We start from the raw sequence: 24214 nt of genomic DNA on the forward strand, positions 1-24214 counted from the left end.
GTATAACGTTAACACTTATTATCTATATTTCTTTAACTACTGTTTATTAACGGTTATGTTATTAAGGTATGAATATTATATTACTAACCCTAAATGTCTGATGGTTAAGTTTCATTGTCTCATTTGTTCCACTGAAGAAGTTGTCGACAGTCCAAAATTGTCTGTGTTGTTATATCCTGAATTTTACTGTTGCACAAAACGAGTGTCCAGATAAATTTATCGTTACTACTTGTTTAACTTTAATGGCAGGAACCAATCAGCAAGCGTAGTTTATATAATACCCAACACTTCTATCAATTAGAAATATCTAACTATAATAAACAAATTACTATAAACTTATTTCGCTAAGTGGAAGAAATAATAACGATAAATATTTCTTCGTTTGAACAGAAGAGATAAGTAAATGTGTTTCTAAGATTGTAATGTAAAGGTAAAGAACAAGGATAGTTTGTTTGTACGTTATAGACTACAGGTTATCTACGATTCATCAACGATCGGGAATCAAACCTTCGATTTTAGCGTTCTAAATCGTTAACTTTCTGCTGATTTATTGGAAGACAAACACTTTTGTCTTAATAGATTTCAAAATGTAACGGTTCTCACGAAGGATAAGAGTCAGTCATACGGACTTCCGACGCTAAAATTTGGGGTTCTATTCACCGCGATGAACAGGATTCAGATAGTCCATAGTTTTGTTTTGATTATAAACAAAACTTGTTTAGAATTAATTCTACAATAGGTTTGTAAGCTGAGCTGATCGACGTGAACTTATGAGTATTTACTGTATTACTTTCCCCGTAAAATATAGGAGAAATACTTTGTGATTATTGGATTAGCGGATCATAGAACGACTATGGGTTGTTTGTTTCGTTTGTAGTACAAACTTTTATCTCGTAGCATCGTCATTTCAAGTCCAATTTGCGATCTTATTACAAGAGGTCAAACCATTTCGACTAATTCATTTGAACACATCTAAGTTTTCATGGTTTAGTTTATTCTAATAATACCTAAAATAATTTCAAGTGACGTGGGTAATAAGCGCCGAGCTTTAAAAATTAGATAAACACTAATCGCTTTCTTTATAAGATAATGCTACTAATCTTATATATACTGTTAATTTTTAAAATATTCGTAACATCATTACGTGCACTAATAAATATATCACACAGTTATAGATGTAAATATTATCCCTTAAACCACAAACCAAATAAAAAGATTCGGCTTAAATTACATTCGATAAACCAGTCTTAAAAACATCTGTAACCTGCGTGAGTTCGACTAATCCACGTATGATATCAGGAACTCAAGCCTTTCAACAGTCAGTTTCTTGAGTACTTTATGTCGCGGTGATGTCAAGCAGATAATAAGGTCAGAAGGGTCACAATGACACACTAAAACCAGAAACAGACGATGTAACAACTGTTTCTCAATTAAACTGGTGGCATTATCTATAAATATAGGATTTGTTACTCAAGGAATTTGTTGATATAATGTTTATTAATAATGATTCATATTTAAATAACTGATTTATAAACCAGTTTATCTCACACAGTGTCTATTTTATAGCAAGTCCAACACTTTCACAAAGTAACAACCATTTCAGTCATCCTGTTGTACACAACTATTTAGTTAGTTCTGGTTGTTACAAAAGTCACAACTATTTAGGTAATTCCTGTTGTTACAGAAGTCACAACTATTTAGTTAGTTCTTGTTGTTACAGAAGTCTCAACTATTTAGTTAGTTCTTGTTGTTACAGAAGTCACAACTATTTAGTTAGTTCTTGTTGTTACAGAAGTCTCAACTATTTAGTTAGTTCTTGTTGTTACAGAAGTCACAACTATTTAGTTAGTTCTTGTTGTTACAGAAGTCACAACTATTTAGTTAATTAAAATAATGATATTTTCAATATTAGAAATGAATTGTTTGCTCTATCGTGTTGAAAGTTCATGAAAGGTGTCTTAGAACCTGGTACCTTCCTGTAGTTGGAAGAGATCGTTCAGTATTAATACATGAACCGATGATACAGTGATTGTTCTGGTAACTAATCGCTATGTTCGGTAAGTTTGCCTGCAGCAGTTTCAGACTTTATATTAAAAACTTTGATTAGGAAATGAAGTTTATAATGAAAGTGCTTTATTAAGCATTTATTGAAGAAACTTAATGAGTTACCTTTAGTGAACTAGAATTCGCAGACTTTATCTTAAAGTTGTAACAAATTGGTTTTGTAAATAAAATGAACGTTTATTAGAGAAATAACTTAATTAGTTAACACTGTGATGATTGGATCTTGTATTGTTTTAAACCTTATGTAAACAATTATAAAAATAAAGATAATAAAAATAACTTTCTTAGTACTAGAATATGTTTTAATAATATTAATGACGTTTCTGAACTTACTTGTTGTATTTTTAACGAAAACTAGACAAGATAATAGTAGATAGCGTCATATGTCTGTATATGAATGATTGAAAAAGTTATTTTTTATGTTATCTTAAAATTAAACGTAGCCGACGGTAGAGAATGTTACATGGTAGGTAACCATGTATTCTATTAATAAACATGCATGTGGAACTAATCTGTGTATTCTTTCAACAAATTACAAGCATTATTAACATGATTCCTTACTTTTCTGGCATGCATAACTCCACATGAATTGTATTTTTAAACCGTAGATACTAATACTAATAGATATTAACTAAAAGCACACTAGAAACAAAACATAAATTATATATATTTATTAAAATTTGGAAGTGAAAGCCAGACAAGGAGTATAGGTAAAGAGGCTGGTAAAGTTTCGACACACTTGTCTGCCAGTACACCTACAAGTTCAATGAGACAGACATACACTGTAACGTTATTGGTATCACAAACTTAGTGAAGCTCGACACACTTGTCTGCCAGTACACCTAAAAGTTCAATGAGACAGACATACACTGTAACGTTATTGGTGTCACAAACTTAGTGAAGCTCGACACACTTGTCTGCCAGTACACCTACAAGTTCAATGAGACAGACATACACTGTAACGTTATTGGTATCACAAACTTAGTGAAGCTCGACACACTTGTCTGCCAGTACACCTACAAGTTCAATGAGACAGACATACACTGTAACGTTATTGGTATCACAAACTTAGTGAAGCTCGACACACTTGTCTGCCAGTACACCTACAAGTTCAATGAGACAGACATACACTGTAACGTTATTGGTATCACAAACTTAGTGAAGCTCGACACACTTGTCTGCCAGTACACCTACAAGTTCAATGAGACAGACATACACTGTAACGTTATTGGTGTCACAAACTTAGTGAAGCTCGACACACTTGTCTGCCAGTACACCTACAAGTTCAATGAGACAGACATACACTGTAACGTTATTGGTGTCACAAACTTAGTGAAGCTCGACACACTTGTCAGCCAGTACACCTACAAGTTCAATGAGACAGACATACACTGTAACGTTATTGGTGTCACAAACTTAGTGAAGCTCGACACACTTGTCAGCCAGTACACCTACAAGTTCAATGAGACAGACATACACTGTAACGTTATTGGTATCACAAACTTAGTGAAGCTCGACACACTTGTCTGCCAGTACACCTACAAGTTCAATGAGACAGACATACACTGTAACGTTATTGGTGTCACAAACTTAGTGAAGCTCGACACACTTGTCTGCCAGTACACCTACAAGTTCAATGAGACAGACATACACTGTAACGTTATTGGTATCACAAACTTAGTGAAGCTCGACACACTTGTCTGCCAGTACACCTACAAGTTCAATGAGACAGACATACACTGTAACGTTATTGGTATCACAAACTTAGTGAAGCTCGACACACTTGTCTGCTAGTACACCTACAAGTTCAATGAGACAGACATACACTGTAACGTTATTGGTATCACAAACTTAGTGAAGCTCGACACACTTGTCTGCCAGTACACCTACAAGTTCAATGAGACAGACATACACTGTAACGTTATTGGTGTCACAAACTTAGTGAAGCTCGACACACTTGTCAGCCAGTACACCTACAAGTTCAATGAGACAGACAGACACTGTAACGTTATTGGTGTCACAAACTTAGTGAAGCTCGACACACTTGTCTGCCAGTACACCTACAAGTTCAATGAGACAGACAGACACTGTAACGTTATTGGTATCACAAACTTAGTGAAGCATACATAACTTATAACGTAATGACCGTAATTAGCATCAGTAAACCAGGTTTATGATTTGAATCATTTTTAGGTGTGTGTATGGAAAGTGTCTGGTCATAGTATTATTTAAGAGAAGTGCAGTAAATATTTAAAATAATAGTAATAATAATAAAAATAACAGTATTAATAATAATAAACAACCAAATAGACTAATTTTTTAATTTTAACTTATTTCGCTCAGTAGAGAGAGAGAAAATAAAGATGACACTAGCTGCGACGTAAATTGAGACATGATGAAAATATTCAATCATCTCTAGTTAGAAGTTAATTCAGCTAACAAACTTACGTTTAATATTCACTATTAGTAACTAATTGTACACATATGTTACATCTTTCTGTATCTTGATGTGGGGTTTTACTGTTCTAAATATGTGATAATTAGAACATTTCAGATTCCATAAGGCTCAGCATAACTAGGTCGTTAAGGCACTCGCTTCTAGAGTCGCGGATTCGAATTCCCGCCACAGCAAACATGCTCACCCTTTCAGCTGTTGAGGCGTTATAATGTAAGGGCCAATTCCCCTTCATTTTTGCATACAATTTGATAGTGTTAATATAACTTCCCACTAGCGATGAAGTAGGAATTTCTATTTCCTCACTATCTTTTCCATTTTGTTCATCTTCTGAATCTCTCACACTGTTACCATCTTGAGATTCTGTTACAGGTTTTAAATCAGTTTCTGTTAAAACATTAGTGTCAACGTTGGCGGTGGGTTGTGATGACTAGCTGCCTTCCCTCTAGTGTTACACTATAAAATTAGCGACGGCTAGCGCAGATAGCCGTCGAGTAGTTTTGCGCGAAACTCAAAAAACAAACAAACAAAAAAGATTCTGTAAAAAAAAAAGACAATAATTCAAACTTCAGTAAAATGTTGCTCAATAGCTACGAGTGAAGGAATTTGAGTCACTATTTGTTGATGCAAAATGGTGGTTATACAAGTTCTAAATATTTTCATAATTTCGAGATTTAAGTCCACGTTCTCACACCTGTCTAGAAAAATGTCTTTCATTGTATACTATAGTTTCAATGCATCAAGTTAAATGTTAACCAGAGACTGAAAACTTCATAAAAGTACTAACAGAATACTTATGATATTCTATATAACGTTACAAGAATATAGTGATGAATACCGAGAGGCCCGGCGTGTTAAGGCGTGCGACTCGTAACCTGAGGGTCGCGGGTTCGCATCCCCGTCGCACCAAACATGCTCGCCCTTTCAGCCGTGGGGGCGTTATAATCCCACTATTCGTTGGTAAAAGAGTAGCCCAAGAGTTGGCGGTGGGTGGTGATGACTAGCTGCCTTCCCTCTAATTTCACATTACTAAATTAGGGACGGCTAGCACAGATAACCCTCGTGCAGCTTTGTGCGAAATTCCAAAAAACAAAAAACAAACAAACGAATACCTAGAAGTGAAACATTAGTCATAAATACGAGAATAAGTGAAGCAGTGAGTAAGTTTCTCGGTTGGTAGAGTTCCTGCCATTCAGTATAATATATAGTTTAGAGTTGGTTATCAATTATATTTAGTTTCTCTAATGATTAGCTATTGAATTATCAATAGGTTTTACTTTAGTCGTTGCAATTTCTTATTGATGTATTATAAATTATTGAATTTGAAACCCAAAACGTATTTATGAATTTTCGCCTACAAAATATATAAAGTAATCGATTATCGTTACATATACTTGGTTTCGCCCTAATTTCACCCAATAATTTAAAAAAGAACCGAAATAACAACGTTACAACACTGACACTAAGCCTAATAGAAACATTCTTCATGGTTGTCAAAACCCGCTTAACAACTCTACTTAAGACCAGGAAATCTCCGTATTAAATCGGTATGTACCATACCAGTCGTGCAGTTTATAATATTTCTCACTCCATAGTAGAATTAAAATCTAAATTTATTCTGTGCAGCTGAAGAGAAACATACGGCCCTAATTGTCTAACAAGTCTCGTTGGGGCGTGTTAGATTTAAAACCTTAATTACTTTTAAGTACAGTATAACAGTCTCGGCACTGATTAGAAGTTACTTTCATATTCATGTGTAATTATTTTTGTCATGTCAACAATAAACCAGTTTGATGTGCCTTATTATTAAGTTGTTAGACAAAAACGTGTTTGCAATATTTAATTTAGTTCATTCATTACCTACTAGATGGCGCATGCTCGTTTCATTCTATTTATACGGAAATGCTTGTTGATCCATTTTGTTCTTAATGTTATAATTTTTTATTTGCAGTACAACAATTTGACCTCGGGGTTTCCAGATGTGTTCCTGTTTGTTCTTCCTTCTTGGACATACAATGATGGTGTTTAGCCGCAGGTGTTCTCATGAACGTTGGTTGACCCACGTGATTCAGTGGATTCGATTGTTTTACCGTGTATACAGCGAGCGGAAGTTTGAGATTTCGGCGGGAAATGGCATGTCCTCACAAGATTCGTCTTTAAACTGTATTCTGGCTCTCTGTCGTAACGGTCATAAAAATATGTAGCGTCACTACAGGTTTTCTGACATATTTTACCAGGTGCTTTCTGTCTCCCGATGTAACACGTTCAAATCATTTGATTTTCGCGAATTATTACTTTGTTGAGAGATTAAAAAGTCCGACGTCACTTGCTTCATAAATGTAATCCAGGTCGCACCATCTCGTGTTCTTTGTTGAATTATCAAAGCCATGTGATAACTGTACAAATGTGATATTAACTTCTGTAGCAATACCTACACGGTAGAGACTCGTCATATCACCGAATGACATGGATCTTTACAAAAATAAGGGTAAAATTTTGTATATTTGTAAAAGACGTATTAAAAAATCCTATAGATATATTGTTTTCTTTTTGATATAATGATTACATGGTGTTTAAAATAATTTATAATATTAATTTGTGTCTTAAAAAGGATATAATGCTAAAATTCAGACTTCGATCCCTACGTATATCACAGACAAGATTGCTCACTGTACATCTTTGCACTAAGCAAACTTTTTTTTAGGTAACAAGGTGAGATTTACTACTTTCATAAAGTTTGATTTTTAAACTATAATCTTAGACACCAGAGAGGGAAAAAAAACATTTCCCAGTAATTTTAGTAATCAACACAGTATCTTGACAGATATTGAATGTGTTAATTTTAGTAATCAACACAGTATCTTGACAGATATTGAATGTGTTAATTTTAGTAATCAACACAATATCTTAACAGATATTGAATGTGTTAATTTTGGTAATCAACACATTATCTTGAGAGATCCTGAATGTGTTAATTTTAGTAATCAACACAATATCTTGACAGATATTGAATGTGTTAATTTTAGTCATTCAATACAATATCTTGACAGATACTGAATGTGTTAATTTTAGTCATTCAACACAATATCTTGACAGATCCTGAATGTGTTAATTTTAGTCATTCAACACAATATCTTAACAGATTATGAATGTGTTAATATCTTCTAACTGCTGTCAAATTTCTTGAACCACGACTTAGATAGTCTGTCTTCTCGCTTTGTTCAGTTAATGATATGAATTATTATTTACGCCCATAAATTATGTTCGAAGAAAAAAAAACATTACAGAGTGTAAACAACACCTGTAACCAGTTCTTAACAAGTTTGTCACACCCACACATACACAGTTTACTCTGGAAATATACTTTTAGTTTATGTCTTTGTCACCATCAAGTTTCTGCGTAGAAATTCGCGTACTTTTTAAAAGTAATAATCGCGCGTTTACTCGGAGTGTGTTACCAGTTCGCCACAAAAACCCTTAACTTATTAAGGGCATTTCCTCCGTTAACAACAACTGAACTCATAACATAGTCTAACAAATTGAACGTTAATAATTCTAGGTGTAGATGGAGACCAAGTTTCTCAAGTGAAGTTTTCTCAGTTTTAAGTAAGAAAGGATGAAGTGGAAGGCGTTCATTTTAAAATACTGAAACATTAACTTCGACCGTTGGTTTAATTTCTGCTGAATGATGTGTTGAGGAATATTGAATAGTACCTGAAAGACCAAAATGACCAGATTTGTACGGCTACATTAATGACCTTGACCTTAAATAATCTTTATTATGTGTAATGTGATGTATAACCGTGGGAGGACGAATTAGCTCCAACTCCCCAGTGCTGTCCTGAACCCTTAAAGCATCATATCAGCCTCCGACCATGTTGGTGGATTGGCCCATGTGTAGGTGGACTAGGAATTGCCTTAAGCGTCACATACAAACATACATATGTACGTGCTATTTTGATTACTTCATTTAACCCGCCGCATTCATAGCAGACTGGCCTGTCCATGTTTCTGTTAACCCTAATTGGCAGGAACCCAGAGAACAACATTTCATGTGAACTATTCTTACCCGATTCTTAGGACATTCTCACTGCTGTTGGAATTATACAATAGATCCTTTATCGCGGGCCGACAGAGCTCAGATTGTGTTACTAAAATCAACGTTATATTTCTAGATTACTGTTGCTATGACTGTATGTGTTATAACAAGGTCAACAAAACGATTACAGAAAGAAACAAGACCCGAGTTTGTACTGTCCACTCGCGGGTTTTAAGAGTCAGTAAACTTGCATTGTACCTACACATTCGGTAGAAAATACGACCAGTCGAGTATGTAATTCTTTGTGGTTTCTTTCATTTCTCAGACCAATAGTTCATGGCTTCATAATCAAAGACGAAGATTCATCTTAGAATGTGATGGCATATCTAGCACTTAAGTATTGCTAAGGTAACTTGCTATAATCACGAAACTCTAGTGGACTACTAGTGTGTTGTATTATCTTTCATAAAAAGTCGGGACTGACATGGCCTGGGAGGATATGACGTCTGACAGTCTCTATCAGGATGTTATTAAGAAGCTAACGGTAAGTGCTGTGTTTAATTACTTTTAAAATATGTTAATTGAGAATGTGAAATGAACTAAATTTCGGGATACAACAGTCAAGACCTGTTCGTTATTTCATAAAATACGAATTAGAAACATTTTCTGAAGAGGTGACTTATATATTTTAGATTAGTGGTTCTCGAACGTTTTAGATCGTAGGTTCACTCACACCATCTCTGTCAATATTTTTTACGTATCTATTTTTAACATTTGTCGTCATATAAAAGAGTGTTTTTGTATATCAGAACGGCTGGTATTGGTATTAACACTTTTATTGATAAAGATAGAACAACATTTCGACCTTCCTAGATCATCTTCAGGTTAACAAAGAGACAGTTTGCAAGTGATCGTTGCCGGACCCATGTCTTAGGGACAAGAGTATAAACGGGCACGGGATTGTAGAGGGCGTTGCAGTTAGATGTTAGGTTATTCATTAGTATAGGTATAAAGATTTTCCTTTATATTGGTTCAATTTTGGTTTTAGTTGCTGTATAAGTAAGGCTTGTATAATTTTGCGTTTGTTTATATTTGTCTCCCTACTTAATATCTGGGTGTTTTATATGGTTATGTTGTGTTTATTTGATTTGCAGTGTTCAAAAACGTGTGAAGGTGTTTTTTTTTGTGTTCTTTAATCGAGTTTCCATTTTCTGTTTGTTTCTCTGCTACAGAAGTCGTAAAAGTTGTTACATTGTATTTTATAACTTACGTTGGTGTTGTGTTTGTCTGTGTAAATTTTGCACAGTATGGACTTTAGTTTTGTACCTGGTTGTTGAATAAATTTGGTTTTTTACTGGAATGTTGTGTTTTGTTATAAGTTTTTCCAAATGTTGGTTATTTTTTCGCTGATGTCATGAACATATGGTATACAGCAGTATAAGATTTTGTAGTTTGTTGTATCTGGGATTTGTTGTTGGTCTAGGTGTGCATATAATTTTTTCTACGATTTTTGGAGAGAATTTATGTAACAAGATAGTTAAATGCAGATGATTTTTGGAAGATGTGTTTGTAACTCATTGATGCCGAGAATATAGTGAGCTGACAATTTAGTAATAAACATATAAATAGAGTAAGATGAGTTGAAACAGCACACAGAAAAAAACAAGAGCACGAAAGGGTAAAGTCAAGAAAAAGTTCAGTGTGAAGTTAACTTTGATAGGCCTAAATTTTAATATGTTAGAGGAAGACTAATAGTAGAAAAGAGGAAGAATTTATTCCGTTCAAACATAATTCTAAAGTAATTAAATCAGTTTGAGTGAACAAAAGGAACAGCGAATATTTTCAAGAAAGCAGAACAAACGATTTTTGGAAGAGCAGGAAGTTACGACGGTGACACCGCGTAAAAAATTGTAAGTGAATTATGTGTAAAATACTACTGCGATAGAAACGGGAAAGATAGTTTGGCTTGTCGACTAAAATTTCTAAAATAGTTGAATAGGCCTAAGTGGACGTTGGCAACAAGAAGACAGCCACATAGTATTTATGATCATTATAGTGTAAATAATTTGTTTTACATACTTTAAACTAATTGCAAATATATATGTACATATATATATTAGTTTGAAAACAAGTGCAGTGCATGCTGCTCATTCATTGTTGAATTTATCGCCAACAAGTCACAGACATCTACTGTATATATTTATACTATTAAGAAGTATAAGTGAAAACCTTTAATTGACTGTTGGCGAACACAACTTTAACATTTTAATACATTTAATGTTCAGTAGAACACATTAACGTCAGACTTGGCCTGTAGTAGCATTCATTCTTACATGGGAGATTCATGTCTTAGGCATCAAGTGCTATAGTAGAACAACACAGAAACCTCGAGTCAAATGTACAGAACTAAAAACTTTGCTTTCAAAGGTTAGATCATATATAGAACGAAGATCTAGAGAATCTATGTAGTCTACGTTTTTCATCTAGCTAGTACAGTTTCAGGCTGATCGCATAACAATTTTAAATAAGCAATCTTACATCTGTACGTAAAAATAAGGCGAGTTGTTACTTGGTAACTCACAAAGCGTGCTCGTAATCATAGAGTATGGCTACTAGTGTATCGTTAGTGTTGCAAAATGGTTAGTGTTATTACCAAGGTTATAAGATAAACGCTTTTAGGCAAGGTAGCGCAATTCACTCACGTCCATTTAGTTTTGCAGAAGGTGAAGGAGAAAGTTATTTCTTTCTAACAGCATTAGTCAGTCAGTCAGGTAGACTAACAAATTTCTACTTTTGTGAAATATTTTTCCTTATTATACCCACTTTCTCAAGTGATTTGGTGGCTTGTTGATTTGTTTGTTTGCTATTCAGCAGTTTGTTTAAAGTAAAATTCTTTTTGAGATTTTAATTTGGATTGCACATCTGAACCATTCTTACTCTAAGTACCAATCTTACCACGTTTTTATTATTGCAATGGAGGTATACAATCTTAGTTAGTGAACATAACAGGTGTTAGCTTTGAAGTAGAGAGACTTATACGAGTCATAATAGTAACGTAATCACCTCTGCCAGCGTTAACTGATTCTTATCATTAGTAGTACATTTAGTATGTATCGAAATTAAACATCTTGTCCACTTCCCCATTTGTTTGAAAGGTTATTTAAACATTACTATATCATTTTCACACGTTATAATTCAATTTTATGTATTTTAACATAAAAAACGTACAACAAAATTCAACCAGGTTATCTCAGATTAATGGAAATCTCTCGGGAATGTCCTCGTCAGTTATACCACCCGATTGTTGAATGTAGGTTGGCCACTAATACAGACTTACTTTCGTGTCCCTGAACTGACATCATGCACGTTCTTGAATGCTGAGGAAAGTAGGCCTAGGTCTTTCGTGCGTAGTCCATACCTGCTAATACCTCAGTTTACAGGAGAGCTGACGCGGACTTGGTTTATTGAAGTTTAGATAAGACATTGTAATGCTGCATCCATAGCCTGTTTCAAAATGACTCTTCAACGCTCTAAAGGATACAATGTAAGTGACTTTCTTTCTTGCCGTTATGAATTAACGCCAAGATTTCTAGAAAATTCTTAACGTTCTTTTGAAGTTTTCTAGTTTACCAATATTATTTTAGGCATGTCTCCATTGAGTGATATATCGTGAATTTGTGGAGGGTGGGTGAGGTTACTGGTTTATACGCCTCTTCCTATGTTACACTCACGATGCGATACCAGTTAATTTAGCATACACACGTAGTTCACATAAGTAAAATACAGTTAATTTAGCATACACACGTGGTTCACATAAGTAAAATACAGTTAATTTAGCATACACACGTAGTTCACATAAGTAAAATACAGTTAATTTAGCATACACACGTGGTTCACATAAGTAAAATACAGTTAATTTAGCATTACACACGTAGTTCACATAAGTAAAATACAGTTAATTTAGCATACACATGTAGTTCACATAAGTAAAATACAGTTAATTTAGCATACACACGTAGTTCACATAAGTAAAATACAATTTCAGAACGTTAGGCAAGTGTGTAAGGTATATTGTCACGTTGTTTGATGTCTGTCATATAACTATTTAAACACAAAACTTACCTGCTGTTTAACCCACGTTAAATGAAAACTCATTTGTACTGACACCACAACACTCAACACACGTCAACAATAATAAATAACGCATTTAATTAATATACAACAAACACACCCATAACACTAAACATATTTATATAACACTGAGTACGTTTCAGTAACAATAAACAACACATTCTCACAATATTAAACAAGACACTTTAACAATAATAAAACATTGAAATAATATACAGTACGTTTTAATAACAACAAACGCTTCCATAACCGTAAACAAGACACTTTAACAATAATTAGTAACAGTTTAAAATAATATACAGCATACTTAAGTGACAATAAACAAAACATTTCTGTAACAATAAAGATATTCCAAGAAAACCATTTTGGCTCATGTAGAAACTTGGTTTTCATGACCTACATTAGCGAAAAAGAAAACATACTTTCTTATGGAACCTTGTTTTACCCTGGGTATGCCCGAGATGTGTGGAGGTACGTTTGTGAACGTGCATTATTAGTTTTATTTGTAAGACACATTTAGTCCGCTCTGTGACACCTAATTTTATATTTTTTTATCGAAGGTCGTTTTAGTTTGATGTTTTAGTTTTAGTTTAATGTGTTTTTTTATGTTTTAGTTTTAGTTTGATGTTTTAGTTTTAGTTTAATGTGTTTTTATGTTTTAGTTTTAGTTTGATGTTTTAGTTTTAGTTTAATGTTTTTGTTTGATGTTTTAGTTTTAGTTTAATGTTTTTGTTTGATGTTTTAGTTTGATGTTTTAGTTTTAGTTTGATGTTTTAGTTTTATTTTGATGTTTTAGTTTTATTTTGATGTTTTAGTTTTAGTTTGATGTTTTAGTTTTATTTTGATGTTTTAGTTTTAGTTTGATGTTTTAGTTTTAGTTTAATGTTTTTGTTTTAGTTTAATGTTTTTTTTATGTTTTAGTTTTAGTTTGATGTTTTAGTTTTATTTTGATGTTTTAGTTTTAGTTTAATGTTTTTGTTTGATGTTTTAGTTTTAGTTTGATGTTTTTGTTTTAGTTTGATGTTTTTGTTTTATTTTGATGTTTTAGTTTTAGTTTGATGTTTTAGTTTTAGTTTGATGTTTTAGTTTTATTTTGATGTTTTAGTTTTAGTTTGATGTTTTAGTTTTAGTTTGATGTTTTAGTTTTATTTTGATGTTTTAGTTTTAGTTTGATGTTTTAGTTTTAGTTTGATGTTTTAGTTTTATTTTGATGTTTTAGTTTTAGTTTGATGTTTTAGTTTTAGTTTGATGTTTTAGTTTTAGTTTGATGTTTTAGATTTAGTTTGATGTTTTAGTTTTAGTTGGATGTTTTAGTTTTATTTTGATGTTTTAGTTTGATGTTTTAGTTTTTTTTGATGTTTTAGTTTTAGTTTGATGTTTAAGTTTTAGTTTGATGTTTTAGTTTTATTTTGATGTTTTAGTTTTAGTTTGATATTTTAGATTTAGTTTGATGTTTTAGTTTTAGTTTGATGTTTTAGTTTTAGTTTGATGTTTTAGATTTAGTTTGATGTTTTAGTTTGATGTTTTAGTTTTAGTTTGATGTTTTAGTTTTAGTTTGATGTTTTAGATTTAGTTTGATGTTTTAGTTTGATGTTTTAGTATTATCCTTTGATTTTTTTTACATTTTTCTTGAAAGACGTTTTATTATTTTCTCTTCTAAAAACTGTTTCTAATTTTCCTTGGAAAGCTTATTTAGTATTCTCTTTGAAAGACTGTTTGTCGGAGATGTTATCCAACGATTCATATAATATTAAAGTACTTATCAGGTTAGATGGGATCTAGTTAACAATAGATTGGCTGCTTATCTTAACCTGAATATTTGTTTCACCCAAAAGTGATTTTTTTTTTCAGTTAATAACTTCAAGTAACAGTTTGTGTGAACGACTTTTATAAAATCACTTATTTACGACGCACACGGAACTTAACCTATAATAAGAGAGATATTAAATAAGGGTTTGATGTTTCACTTGTTTTGTGTGAATTATGTACGTGCAAACAATAGTACCTGTCATTAGAGACGAGAAAAGTTCAAGTTAATATAACAATAGTACCTGCCACTAGAGACGAGAAAAGTTGAAGTTAATATAACAATAGTACCTGCCACTAGAAACGAGAAAAGTTCAAGTTAATATAACAATAGTACCTGCCACTAGAGACGAGAAAAGTTCAAGTTAATATAACAATAGTACCTGCCCCTAGAGACAAGGAACGTTTAAGTTAATATAACACAAGTTCCCGCCCCTACAGACATGAAAAGTTTACGCTATTATAACAAAAGTACCTGCCCCTAGAGATGAGAAAAGTTCAAGTTAATATAACAATAGTACCTGTTCCTAGAGACAAGGAACATTAAAGTTAATATAACAAAGGTACCTGCCCCTAGAGGCTTGAAAGATTTAAGTTAATATAACAAAAGTACCTGTCCCTAGAGGCTTGAAAAGTTTAAAGTTAATCTGTGAATTTAAAAGATGGACTTTGAAAGTTAATTGTGTTACACCCTCGGTTTCACTCAGATCCAAAACTCTGAACTATTTATATCAAGAAACTTGAACATTTCAGTCACGGTAAGAGTCACTCATCAATAATATACAACAATAAATATAAGTTGTTATTATTTAAGTTAGGTCACATTGTGTAATATGAATGACAGTTCAAGTAATTCTTAACAATTTCGTGTAGAATATTCTATTTGTAATATTTATATTTGTTCTTCAGGTATTTCAAAAGTGAATGTTAAGTTTTGTCTGCGTGTCAGGTTTTCAAACTGGAGACAACTTTAACAGACAACACGATTCACAATATGCTATATACTCTACCCAAAATGAAAATTAAAACAGCTGGACAACAACCACCAGAAAAAAGAAAACTTCAACAGCAATTCCACCGACAACCAACAACCTATCTTTCCAGGTAGAACTGAAAATATTCCTTGGAACACCTCAAAACAGTATCTTAAACAACCCTTTCAAATATTTTTCACACAAACTATCAACATAATTTCACAGAAAAGAAAACTAAAAAAGAACCTCACACAAAAAGATATTAATTATATAAGCAACTTTAAACAAGACAACAACATCAAAATTCTAAAAGCAGATAAAGGCAATGCCATAGTTATAATGAACACAAATGAATACATTCAATAAATGAACAACATATTGTCAAGTACAAACAAACTTAAACTACTAAACACAAATCAAACACAAACACGTGAAAACCAATTAAACAAAATACAACTACAAATGAAAAAACACAGTCTCAGAAAACATGGCCCGGCATGGCCAAGCGCGTAAGGCGCGCGACTCGTAATCCGAGGGTCGCGGGTTCGCGCCCGCGTCGCGCTAAACATGCTCGCCCTCCCAGCCGTGGGGTCGTTATAATGTTTCGGGCAATCACACTTTTCGTTGGTAAAAGAGTAGTCCAAGAGTTGGCGGTGGGTGGTGATGACTAGCTGCCTTCCCTCTCGTCTTACACTGCTAAATTAGGGACGGCTAGCACAGATAGCCCTCGAGTAGCTTTGTGCGAAATTCCAAAACAAACAAACGAACAGACAACATTTATTCTTACCTACGAAACACTGACTCACGCACATCACGAATATACGACACCCAAAAACCTGACTGTTCACTACGACCCATAATGTCGACCTACGAATCATTCAACTACAACCTCGGTAAATATATACTGTGGGCATTTTCTAAATATCTAACATCAGCACGAATCATTCAACTACAACCTCGGTAAATATATACCGTGGGCATTCTCTAAATATCTAACATCAGCACGAATCATTCAACTACAACCTCGGTAAATATATACCGTGGGCATTTTCTAAATATCTAACATCAGCACGAATCATTCAACTACAACCTCGGTAAATATATACCGTGGGCATTTTCTAAATATCTAACATCAGCACGAATCATTCAACTACAACCTCGGTAAATATATACCGTGGGCATTCTCTAAATATCTAACATCAGCACGAATCATTCAACTACAACCTCGGTAAATATATACCGTGGGCATTTTCTAAATATCTAACATCAGCACGAATCATTCAACTACAACCTCGGTAAATATATACCGTGGGCATTTTCTAAATATCTAACATCAGCACGAATCATTCAACTACAACCTCGGTAAATATATACCGTGGGCATTTTCTAAATATCTAACATCAGCACGAATCATTCAACTACAACCTCGGTAAATATATACCGTGGGCATTTTCTAAATATCTAACATCAGCACGAATCATTCAACTACAACCTCGGTAAATATATACCGTGGGCATTTTCTAAATATCTAACATCAGCACGAATCATTCAACTACAACCTCGGTAAATATATACCGTGGGCATTTTCTAAATATCTAACATCAGCACGAATCATTCAACTACAACCTCGGTAAATATATACCGTGGGCATTTTCTAAATATCTAACATCAGCACGAATCATTCAACTACAACCTCGGTAAATATATACCGTGGGCATTTTCTGAATATCTAACATCAGCACGAATCATTCAACTACAACCTCGGTAAATATATACCGTGGGCATTTTCTGAATATCTAACATCAGCACGAATCATTCAACTACAACCTCGGTAAATATATACCGTGGGCATTTTCTGAATATCTAACATCAGCACGAATCATTCAACTACAACCTCGGTAAATATATACCGTGGGCATTCTCTAAATATCTAACATCAGCACGAATCATTCAACTACAACCTCGGTAAATATATACCGTGGGCATTTTCTGAATATCTAACATCAGCACGAATCATTCAACTACAACCTCGGTAAATATATACCGTGGGCATTTTCTGAATATCTAACATCAGCACGAATCATTCAACTACAACCTCGGTAAATATATACCGTGGGCATTTTCTAAATATCTAACATCAGCACGAATCATTCAACTACAACCTCGGTAAATATATACCGTGGGCATTTTCTAAATATCTAACATCAGCACAAATCATTCAACTACAACCTCGGTAAATATATACCGTGGGCATTTTCTAAATATCTAACATCAGCACGAATCATTCAACTACAACCTCGGTAAATATATACCGTGGGCATTTTCTAAATATCTAACATCAGCACGAATCATTCAACTACAACCTCGGTAAATATATACCGTGGGCATTTTCTAAATATCTAACATCAGCACGAATCATTCAACTACAACCTCGGTAAATATATACCGTGGGCATTTTCTGAATATGTAACATCAGCACGAATCATTCAACTACAACCTCGGTAAATATATACCGTGGGCATTTTCTAAATATCTAACATCAGCACGAATCATTCAACTACAACCTCGGTAAATATATACCGTGGGCATTTTCTGAATATCTAACATCAGCACGAATCATTCAACTACAACCTCGGTAAATATATACCGTGGGCATTCTCTAAATATCTAACATCAGCACGAACCATTCAACTACAACTTCGGTAAATATATACCGTGGGCATTTTCTAAATATCTAACAACAGCACGAATCATTCAACTACAACCTCGGTAAATATATACCGTGGGCATTCTCTAAATATGTAACAACAGCCATCTTCTTTTTCAAAGACTCTTGAAACTTTAAATCTATTCTTAATCAACTAAATCATAAAGCCTTAGTAGCCAGTTTTGATGTAATCTCCCTCTTCACAGAAGTCCCAACAACTGAAGCCTGCAAGGTAGCTTTAGAACTATATACAGTATTCAACTTTATATTGTTAAACATCCATAGCAACCAAATTAACAACCATTATAGAATTCTCTACCACCAAAACTAACTTTATGTTCAATGACCAAAACTACCTACAAATAAATGGTCTAAGTATGGGGAATCCCGTGTCACCAGTTCTAGCCAACATTTTTATGACACAGATATGACACAAGCGATCAATTCAGCCTCACACCCACACTATACTGGTACAGGTATGTTGATGATACAATGGCTGGATTCACATCTACACAACACACACTTAGTTTATTCAGTTACGTTAACTCAATACAACCCAACATTAAGTTCACCTGTGAACAGGAAAAAACTAACCAAATAGCATTTCTTAACCTCAAGGTCACTAGAACTGGTACACAATTTAAAACAGAAATCCACAGAAAAATCACCCACACTGGATTATACATATCCTGGGATTCAGCACATGAAACAAAACAAAAACTCAACATATTAAGAAACCAAATAAACACAACCACAAAACTATGTTCACCAGATAAAATTAATGATGAAATCAACAAAATAAAACAAAACTTCATCAACAAATTTCCTCAGAAAACTTTGAAAAAAATTATACACACACACCTTGACCAACAACAAATCCCAAGATACAACAAACTACAAAACCTTATACTGCTGTGTACCATATGTTCATGACATCAGCGAACAAATAACCAACATTTGGAAACAAAACTTATAACAAAACATTCCAGTTAATACCAAATTTATTCAACAACCAGGTTCAAAACTAAAGTCCATACTATGAAAAAACTATACTGACAAACACCACACCAACATAATTTATAAAATACAATGTAACAACTGCCACGAATTCTATATTGGAGAAACAAGTAGAAAAATGGAAATTAGATTCAAATGACACACAAAAAAAAATTTATATGTTTTTGAACGCTGCAAATCAAATAAAAACAAAATAACCATAAAAAAACATCAAGATATCAAGTAGGGAAACAAATATAAAGAAACGCAAAATCAAAGTCCTACTTATACAGCAACTAAAACCAAGATTAAACTAGTATGAAGGAACACATTTATACCTGTACTAATTAATAACCTAATATCCAACTGAAACGCCCCCTACAGTCCCGTACCCGTTTATACTCTCGTCCCTAAGACATGTGTCCAGCAACGGTCAGTTGCAAACTCTCACTTTGTTAACCTGAAGATGACCTAGGAAGGTAGAAATGTTGTTCTATCTTTATCAATAAAAGTGTTAATACCCATACCAGCCGTTCTGAGATACAATATTCTATATAAGATTAGAATCCTTGCAGCAAGCAAATTCGTGAACCCAGAAGCAATGTGACGTATCAGTAATGTAGGAATACTTTTGAATAGCTAACACGGGCAGTTCTAGTATTAATTAAAAAAAAACAACACACATACACACTAAGCAAGAAAAATATAGCTTGTTAACAGTTTTGTACCGATCACTAACTTGGAGAAAAGTGTTTGTGAGACTTGAATAGACTTGTTTCACGTAAATCAGTTTGATGTTGAAATACTATAAATGGTTACCGAATGTAGTAATGATTTTATAATTTTTTTTATCGCAGTTAAATCCCTACGGTGGGGAATTGCTACGCAGAGATATACGTCATATGTCAAGGGCGTCTTCCAAGAATACTAGAAGAACAAAACTGAAACCAGTCTTCCAGGAAACGCTTTTCCTGTATCGTTGAAAACACAAAGTAGCAATTTCGAAAGCAGCATTGTTTATCTATTAAAATATAATAATCACTGTAAATAATGGTGGAGAATAAACGGAATGACATATTATACATGTAAACAACTGCTGGTATGGGTAGAGAAAGCACTATCTTGAGGAGCGAACAACGTTTCGGAATGATATATTTCTTTGAAGTGATTTTGATATGTACTCAATTTCTTATCATTAATGGAAAAGTGAGATGAATGTACGTTATTTGAAAAGCTTTGAAATGTAATGGATCGAAAATCGAAAGTGTTTCTTTTTTATTTCGCTCACTGCTGTCCAAAGGCTATCTGTGCTAGCCGCAACTAATTTAGTAATGATAGACAACAGGGAAGGTAGCCTGTAAATACCACTTTCTCTTGAACTTTTCCAACGCATAATGGGATTGACAGTCATATTATAACGCCAACACGGCTGATAAAGAAAGCATGCTTGAAGACGGGGATTCGAACTTGCAAACCTAATGTTGTGAGTCAAGAGCTTCGACCATCGGGTCTACAAAAATGGGATTCAAATGCTTATAACATCTACAGCTTTCTCCAAATTGTCATTCAAAAGATAAAAGACTTGACGTTTTCTGACTGTTATACACAACACAATAAATATTCAACAGCTAGTTTATAAGTTATACACAACGCAATAAAAATTTAACTGACCAGTTATAAGTTATACACAACACAGTAGATATTAAATAGACCGGTTATAAATTATACACAATACAATAAATATTAAACAGATCAGTTATAAGTTCTCTACAACACAGTAGAGAATGTTAAACAGATCGTTTATAAGTTATACACAACACCGTAAATATTACACTAACCGGTTATAAATTCTCTACAACACAGTAAATGTTAAACAGCTCGTTTATAAGTTATACACAACACCGTAAATATTACACTAACCGGTTATAAGTTCTCTACAACACAGTAAATGCTAAACAGATCGTTTATAAGTTATACACAACACCGTAAATATTACACTAACCGGTTATAAGTTCTCTACAACACAGTAAATGTTAAACAGATCGTTTATAAGTTATACACAACACCGTAAATATTACACTAACCGGTTATAAGTTCTCTACAACACAGTAAATGCTAAACAGATCGTTTATAAGTTATACACAACACCGTAAATATTACACTAACCGGTTATAAGTTCTCTACAACACAGTAAATGTTAAACAGATCGTTTATAAGTTATACACAACACCGTAAATATTACACTAACCGGTTATAAGTTTTCTACAACTCAGTAAATGTTAAACAGATCGGTTATAAATTATACACAACACCGTAAATATTACACTAACCGGTTATAAGTTTTCTACAACACAGTAAATGATAAACAGGTCGTTTATAAGTTATACACAACACCGTAAATATTACACTAACCGGTTATAAGTTCTCTACAACACAGTAAATGTTAAACAGATCGGTGTTCTGATGTTAAAACAAAACAAGTTTCTGTTGTTCTTGGTTGTGCTCAAGTCAGTCACGAAAAGTGTCTTGTCTCTCATGTCACGAGTTAAAGTTTTTATGTGGTTCTAGTGTCTTACGAGTGATGGCGGTAAAGGTAATCTTAAAGTTACTGTTAATATATTCTAATTCTATTGCTACGTAGGACACAATCTTAGGTTAAAAAACACGACGCGAAACAATTTCGTATATCTTAGGTTGGGACATTTAGGATTCTTTGTAGGTATATTTTAGAGTGGAACATTTAGGATTATTTGTAGGTTTATCTTGGGTGACATTTGTCTGAGTTATCGATTGAACTAATGATGGTATAGGTAGTGTTATACACATAGTATGGTATAGGTAGTATCACACACACTGTTAGTATGATATAAGTAATGTCACACACACTGTTAGTATGATATAAGTAATGTCACACACACTGTTAGTATGATATAAGTAGTGTCATACACACTGTTATTATGGTATAAATAGTGTCATACACACTGTTAGTATGGTATAAGTAATCTCACACACACTGTTAGTATGGTATACGTAATGTCATACACACTGTTACTATGACATAAGTAGTGTCATACACACTGTTAGTATGATATAAGTAATGTCATACACACTGTTAGTATGATATAAGTAATGTCATAAGCACTGTTAGTATGGTATAAGTAATGTCACATACACTGTTAGTATGATATAAGTAGTGTCATACACACTGTTAGTATGGTATAAGCAGTGTCATACACACTGTTAGTATGGTATAAGTAGTGTCATACGCACTGTTAGTATGGTATAAGTAGTGTCATACACACTGTTAGTATGGTATAAGTAGTGTCATACGCACTGTTAGTATGGTATAAGTAGTGTCATACACACTGTTAATATGATATAAGTAGTGTCATACACACAGTTAGTATGATATAAGTAATGTCACACACACTGTTAGTATGACATAAGTAGTGTCATACACACTGTTAGTATGATATAACTAATGTCATACACACTGTTAGTATGGTATAAGTAATGTCACACACACTGTTAGTATGATATAAGTAGTGTCATACACACTTTTAGTATGATATAAGTAATGTCACACACACTGTTAGTATGATATAAGTAGTGTCATACACACTGTTAGTATGGTATAAGTAGTGTCATACACACTGTTAGTATGATATAAGTAGTGTCATACACACTGTTAGTATGATATAAATAGTGTCATACACACTATTAGTATGATATAAATAGTGTCACACACACAATTAGTATGGTGTAAGTAGTGTAATACACACTGTTAGTATAATATAAGTAATGTCACACACACTGTTAGTATGATATAAGTAGTGTCATACACACTGTTATTATGGTATAAATAGTGTCATACACACTGTTAGTATGGTATAAGTAATCTCACACACACTGTTAGTATGGTATACGTAATGTCATACACACTGTTACTATGACATAAGTAGTGTCATACACACTGTTAGTATGATATAAGTAATGTCATACACACTGTTAGTATGATATAAGTAATGTCATAAGCACTGTTAGTATGGTATAAGTAATGTCACATACACTGTTAGTATGATATAAGTAGTGTCATACACACTGTTAGTATGGTATAAGCAGTGTCATACACACTGTTAGTATGGTATAAGTAGTGTCATACGCACTGTTAGTATGGTATAAGTAGTGTCATACACACTGTTAGTATGGTATAAGTAGTGTCATACGCACTGTTAGTATGGTATAAGTAGTGTCATACACACTGTTAATATGATATAAGTAGTGTCATACACACAGTTAGTATGATATAAGTAATGTCACACACACTGTTAGTATGACATAAGTAGTGTCATACACACTGTTAGTATGATATAAGTAATGTCATACACACTGTTAGTATGGTATAAGTAATGTCACACACACTGTTAGTATGATATAAGTAGTGTCATACACACTTTTAGTATGATATAAGTAATGTCACACACACTGTTAGTATGATATAAGTAGTGTCATACACACTGTTAGTATGGTATAAGTAGTGTCATACACACTGTTAGTATGATATAAGTAGTGTCATACACACTGTTAGTATGATATAAATAGTGTCATACACACTATTAGTATGATATAAATAGTGTCACACACACAATTAGTATGGTGTAAGTAGTGTAATACACACTGTTAGTATAATATAAGTAATGTCACACACACTGTTAGTATGATAGAAGTAGTGTCATACACACTGTTAGTATGATATAAATAGTGTCATACACACTGTTAGTATGATATAAGTAGTGTCATACACACTGTTAGTATGATATAAGTAATGTCACACACACTGTTAGTATGATATAAGTAATGTCATACACACTGTTAGTATGGTATAAGTAATGTCATACACACTGTTAATATGATATAAGTAGTGTCATACACACAGTTAGTATGATATAAGTAATGTCACACACACTGTTAGTATGACATAAGTAGTGTCATACACACTGTTAGTATGATATAAGTAATGTCATACACACTGTTAGTATGGT

At 33.3% G+C, this 24214-nt stretch overlaps 1 protein-coding gene across 3 annotated transcripts in view; it reads left to right on the forward strand.

Annotated features, from left to right (window-relative positions):
* Nucleotides 1–6195: 6195 nt before the first annotated feature.
* The window catches only part of LOC143241941 (FERM domain-containing protein 4B-like), a 48596-nt gene continuing 30577 nt past the window's right edge, over nt 6196–24214 (forward strand). Inside the window, exons 1-2 of one of the 3 annotated variants that reach the window (XM_076485259.1) lie at nt 6196–6275; nt 6471–7007. In XM_076485259.1, coding sequence (XP_076341374.1) covers nt 6981–7007 — 27 coding nt within the window. In that variant the 5' untranslated portion in view covers nt 6196–6275; nt 6471–6980. Of the gene's footprint in view, nt 6276–6470; nt 7008–7579; nt 9103–11851; nt 12103–24214 lie in introns of those variants that run through there. The other 2 variants (XM_076485256.1, XM_076485257.1) reach the window with 2 other exon arrangements.

The sequence above is a fragment of the Tachypleus tridentatus genome, unplaced genomic scaffold, assembly GCF_004210375.1.
Source record: "Tachypleus tridentatus isolate NWPU-2018 unplaced genomic scaffold, ASM421037v1 Hic_cluster_1, whole genome shotgun sequence".
Taxonomy (NCBI): Eukaryota; Metazoa; Arthropoda; class Merostomata; order Xiphosura; family Limulidae; genus Tachypleus; species Tachypleus tridentatus.